Below are 5,000 nucleotides of genomic sequence, written 5' to 3' on the forward strand. Positions count from 1 at the left end.
TTAGCGGTTCAGCAAAAGAAACGGATAGAATAAGTACAAGAATAAGTCCCAGGGTCGATTTGTTTGACTAAAGGTGGTGCTCCAGCATGGCCGCAATGAAATGACTGAAACAAGTAAAAGAATATATATGATTATTCTTATTATTTCCCAGCGTTTCCAGATCAGATTGGAACCTGGTGCTGCCATCTGGCTCACAAGTCCCCAGTCAAACCGTCCAACCCATGCCAGCACGGAAAGTGGACGTTAAACAATAAGGATGATGATGATGATGATAACAATTGCAGTGTGGAAGGTGTTTATAAGCTATTTAAGAAACAAAAACAATTCGATTCACTTCAACATTTAAATTTATCAAAATATTTTCGGCGCTTTCAGACCGTGACCTGTTCACTGACAAAATTCCATGCTATATATATATGTGTGTGTGTGTGTATGTGTGTATATATATGTGTGTGTGGGTGTGTGTGTATATATATATATATATATATATATATATATATATATATTACAGAGATGTACTTGCATAGTAAGTGACTTGATCTGAGATCGTGTGCTGGAAAGAAAACAATTGCAGCGTGGAAGGTGTTTATAAGCCATTTAAGAAACACACAAAAACCGTTAGATTCACTTCAACATTTAAATTTAATTTCTCAAAATATTTTCATCGCTTTGAGACCATGATTTGTTCACTGACAAAATTCCATGCTAGCAAAATTCAATGAACAGGTCACGGTCTCAAAGCGACGAAAATATTTCTACAAATGAAATTTAAATGTTGAAATGAATCTAACAGTTTTTGTGTGTTTCTTAAATGGCTTATAAATACCTTCCATGCTGCAATTATTTTCATTCCAGCACACGATCTCAGATCAGGTCACTTGCTATGCAAGTACATCCTACTTGCACAAAAATATATATATATATAATATATATATATATACTAGAGTAAACACATAAATGTGAAACAAGGTGGAAAAAAAAAGTACTCAAATACCAGTGGTAGAGTAATATGATGTATTAAAGCAGCAGAAAATTCAACAAAACCACTGTTACTCTGAGTTTCACATTGCCGTTCGTCGGACAGTTTTTGCTAGAATTCTAGCCAAAACTGTCCGACGAATGGCAACGTAAAACTCAGAGTAACAGGTTTTGTTGAATTTTCTGCTGCTTTAAATAAAGTATATATATATATATATAATGTAATAAATAAAATATGCATACATACAAACATATGTGCGTACCTACATCTACATGTATATATACATGCATATATAAATATAAATACGTGAGTACAGGACACCACAACTAAACGTAGAACTCAACGAGAGAAACGAAAACGGAAAAACCATTTTTTACAACAGAAAACAGAGTACAGGACATACTACACAGGAAAAATCCCCTTCATCAGCTTCACTAGTTCGACTCTAGTGTGTTTCGAAGGCAAGACAGAACACGACTCGCCATATATATATATATATATATACCATTCTGTTTCCATCGGCCGCTTGTTCAACATGTGTCTTATCACCGAAAAGGTAATTATTTTTCCATGCTTGCTGATATTGTTTTTGTGTCTCTCTTTTTGTCTCAAAGCCGTAGGGCGCCTGTGTCATCCATGTTTTTAACCGTTACTGTCTCCTAAAAAGATTTTTCGTTTCTTGTTCGTCTCTGTTGCGTTGCATTCTTTCCTTCTGTGGCTGGCTGATTCAGAGTGGATCTCAGAATTAAACAGCCGAAATCTGCGATGAGGGATCAGTTTCTGACTGAAGAATGAAGGCTTTGAATGACCCGTTTGTCTTTTTGTTCGTCCCTTCGTGTAGTTCACGTTATTTATTTATGTAAAGGTTTATTATATATATATATATATATAGAAAGAGAAAGAGAGAGGTATGATTAGATTGTATGGCAATGAAGCCATTCAAGTTTTGGCTGTAGTATTAATCAGGTTAAACATCCCACCGCTGTATATATCCAAGGGTGAGCAATGACATCATCTTAAGAGCACAGCAATAAGAGAAAAAAGAGACACAAGCACAAGCAGGATTGGATATTTCTGTATTTTATGTTACATGGGTTTCAGTAGTCAGTACCGCATGACGTCACACAATAGATGCAACTTATAAGACCCAGCATGGAGTAAATACATAATTAGACAGAGATGGGGGTTAGAGGTGATGGCAATGAAAGGTGAACATGTGTGGATGCGCAGTCCAAGGACGATGGGAAAGTGGAGAAAAATAGGAATCTGGGATCTTTTCCTTTTGAACGGCAGTTTTCAACACAATTTCTAGTTAACTAAACACTTTTAAACTTCGTATACTGGTAGAATGTGTCAAAATAAAACATCTTTTTCTCTTGGCTTTCTTGAGAAAATTGTAATTTGTAAGTTTAACTGGATCTTTTCCTTTTGAACGGCAGTTTATAACATAATTTCTAGGTAACTAAAAAGTTTTAAACTTCGTATAATGGTAGAATGTGTTTATAAAACATCATTTTTTCTTGGCTTTATTTCAACATATTTCAACTTTAATTTCAAGCATTTCGGCAATTTTAACCAATCGCTGGAGTCCATTTGGGGTGAAAACATTCCGTGCTGTATGAATATGTCCCTCGTTTAAGAAACAAATTGGGTTTATTTACATTTGTGAAAAAAAAAAGATACCCTTTCCCAACCCCTTACCTTAACTCCAACCCTAAATCTAAAATAGATTGAAATGCAATAGATCGATACTAGGGTTATTATTATGGGTGACAATTTCATACGACACTGCTACGGAAAATGGGATTTTTTTCTAGCGTTGTCAAATGAAAATGTCACCCATAATTATGGCCCTAGTATCGATCTATTGCATTTCAATCTATTTTAGATTTAGGGTTAGAGTTAGGGTTAGGGGTTGGAGAAGGGTATCTTTGTTTCTTCGCAAATGTAAATAAACCCAATCTGTTTCTTAAAGGAGGGACATATTCATTATGCACAGAATGTTATTTACCTAAATGGAGGTCAGCGATTGGTTAAAATTGCCGAAATGCTCGATTTTAAAGTGGAAATATCTTACAAACTATAGAATTTTCTCAATAAAGTCAAGAAAAAATGATGTTTTATAAACACATTCTACCAGTATACGAAGTTTAAAAGTGTTTAGTTAACTAGAAATTGTGTTGACATGTGCCGTTCAAAGGGAAAAGATCCCAACGGTGTAACAACAACATCACCACCCCTGTTATCACAGCCAGGCTGACAGATACATAGAGATACTAGTAAATACGATGGCAATTTGAGTGTCTCCGTCGCGTGTGTGAGAGCGTGAGTATGCGCGTGCGTTTGTGTGTGTGTGTCTGTGTGTATCTGTATATGTCAATGAGAAAATAGCCCAATCGTACACAGATTTTTGGTAATATGAGTATGTAAATGTGTGTGTGTGAGTATAGGCGCGAGTGCGTGCGTAAATAGCTCACTCATACACGGATTTAAATGTAAATAGGCTAGCCGTAAATATATATGTGGGTATATGTGAGCGTATGTAAGTACGAACACACACATACATATATTTATAGATATATATATATATATATATATATATATATATATTTTTTTTTTTATAATTCCTTTATTGCCCACAGGGGACTAAACACAGGGGGGACAAACAAGGACAGACAAACGGATTAAGCCGATTACATCGACCCCAGTGTGTAACTGGTACTTTATTTATCGACCCCGAAAGGCAAAGTCGACCTCGGCGGAATTTGAACTCAGAACGTAAAGGCAGACGAAATACCTATTTCTTTATTACCCACAAGGAGCTAAACATAGAGAGGACAAACAAGGACAGACAAAGGGATTAAGTCGATTACATCGACCCAAGTGCGTAACTGGTACTTAATTTATCGACCCCGAAAGGATGAAAGGCAAAATCGACCTCAGCGGAATTTGAACTCAGAACGTAACGGCAGACGAAATACTTATATATTTATTTCTTTACTACCCACAAGGGGCTAAACACAGAGGGGACAAACAAGGACAGGCAAACGGATTAAGTCGATTACATCGACTCCAGTGTGTAACTGGTACTTATTTAATCGACCCCGAAAAGATGTAAGGCGAAGTCGACCTCGGCGGAATTTGAACTCAGAAAGTAAGGGCAGACGAAATACTTATATATATTTATTAATATTAGCAGAAACAGCAGATTCACTGAAGAACCGAGAATTTCGTGCGTTACCACTTATACATACATACATACATACATACATACATACATACATTCACACACACACACACACATATATATATACACACACATATATATACACACACATATATACATACACACACATATATATATATACACACACACATATATACATACACACACACATATATATATATACACACACACATATATATACACACACATATATACACACACATATACACACACACACACATATATACACATACACATACACACATATATACACACACACACGCTAAACTGTCACTCCTCCATCCCCATCAAATCCCCCCTCCCCTTGCTTCACCTCTTCTCCTCCCCCTTCTCTCCCATCACGCACTGCCCCACCACACGCTTCTTCTTCTTCTTCTCCGTCAATTAAATTCTCCTCCACATCTCCGCCGCCTCCTTCCTCTTCTCCGCCAAACAATGGCAGGACACACGCCGAGCGGATCATTTCTTCACCCATCTCCAGCCTGTCTACTCTTTTTCATTGTAACTTTGTCAACTTTGACAGCCTCAAAGTCTGAAGGTAAGACCAACGTTACTATTTAACGAATTAATAAACATAAACCCCAATACCCTATACCTATAATTACGTCCACAACAACTTTAAGATATGTAGTTATATATATATATATATATATATATATAATTAACATTTATATTAATTATAACTTTTTTTTTAATTAATAGTTGTAAATAACGTAATGTAGAATTAAATACACGTCTGTTTATCTTCTTAGCAACACCATACATACGTACATT

The 5,000-nt window shown here is 35.9% G+C and overlaps 1 protein-coding gene across 1 annotated transcript in view; it reads left to right on the forward strand.

Moving 5' to 3' along the window:
* The first annotated feature begins 4,632 nt into the window (after nucleotides 1–4,632).
* Nucleotides 4,633–5,000, forward strand: part of LOC115225326 — a 33,013-nt gene continuing 32,645 nt past the window's right edge. The window contains exon 1 of the mRNA XM_029796276.2: nucleotides 4,633–4,764. Within this exon, the coding sequence (XP_029652136.1) occupies nucleotides 4,662–4,764 (103 nt within the window). The 5' untranslated portion in view covers nucleotides 4,633–4,661. The remainder of the gene's footprint in view (nucleotides 4,765–5,000) is intronic.

This window comes from Octopus sinensis, linkage group LG27, assembly GCF_006345805.1.
Source record: "Octopus sinensis linkage group LG27, ASM634580v1, whole genome shotgun sequence".
In the NCBI taxonomy this organism is placed as follows: Eukaryota; Metazoa; Mollusca; class Cephalopoda; order Octopoda; family Octopodidae; genus Octopus; species Octopus sinensis.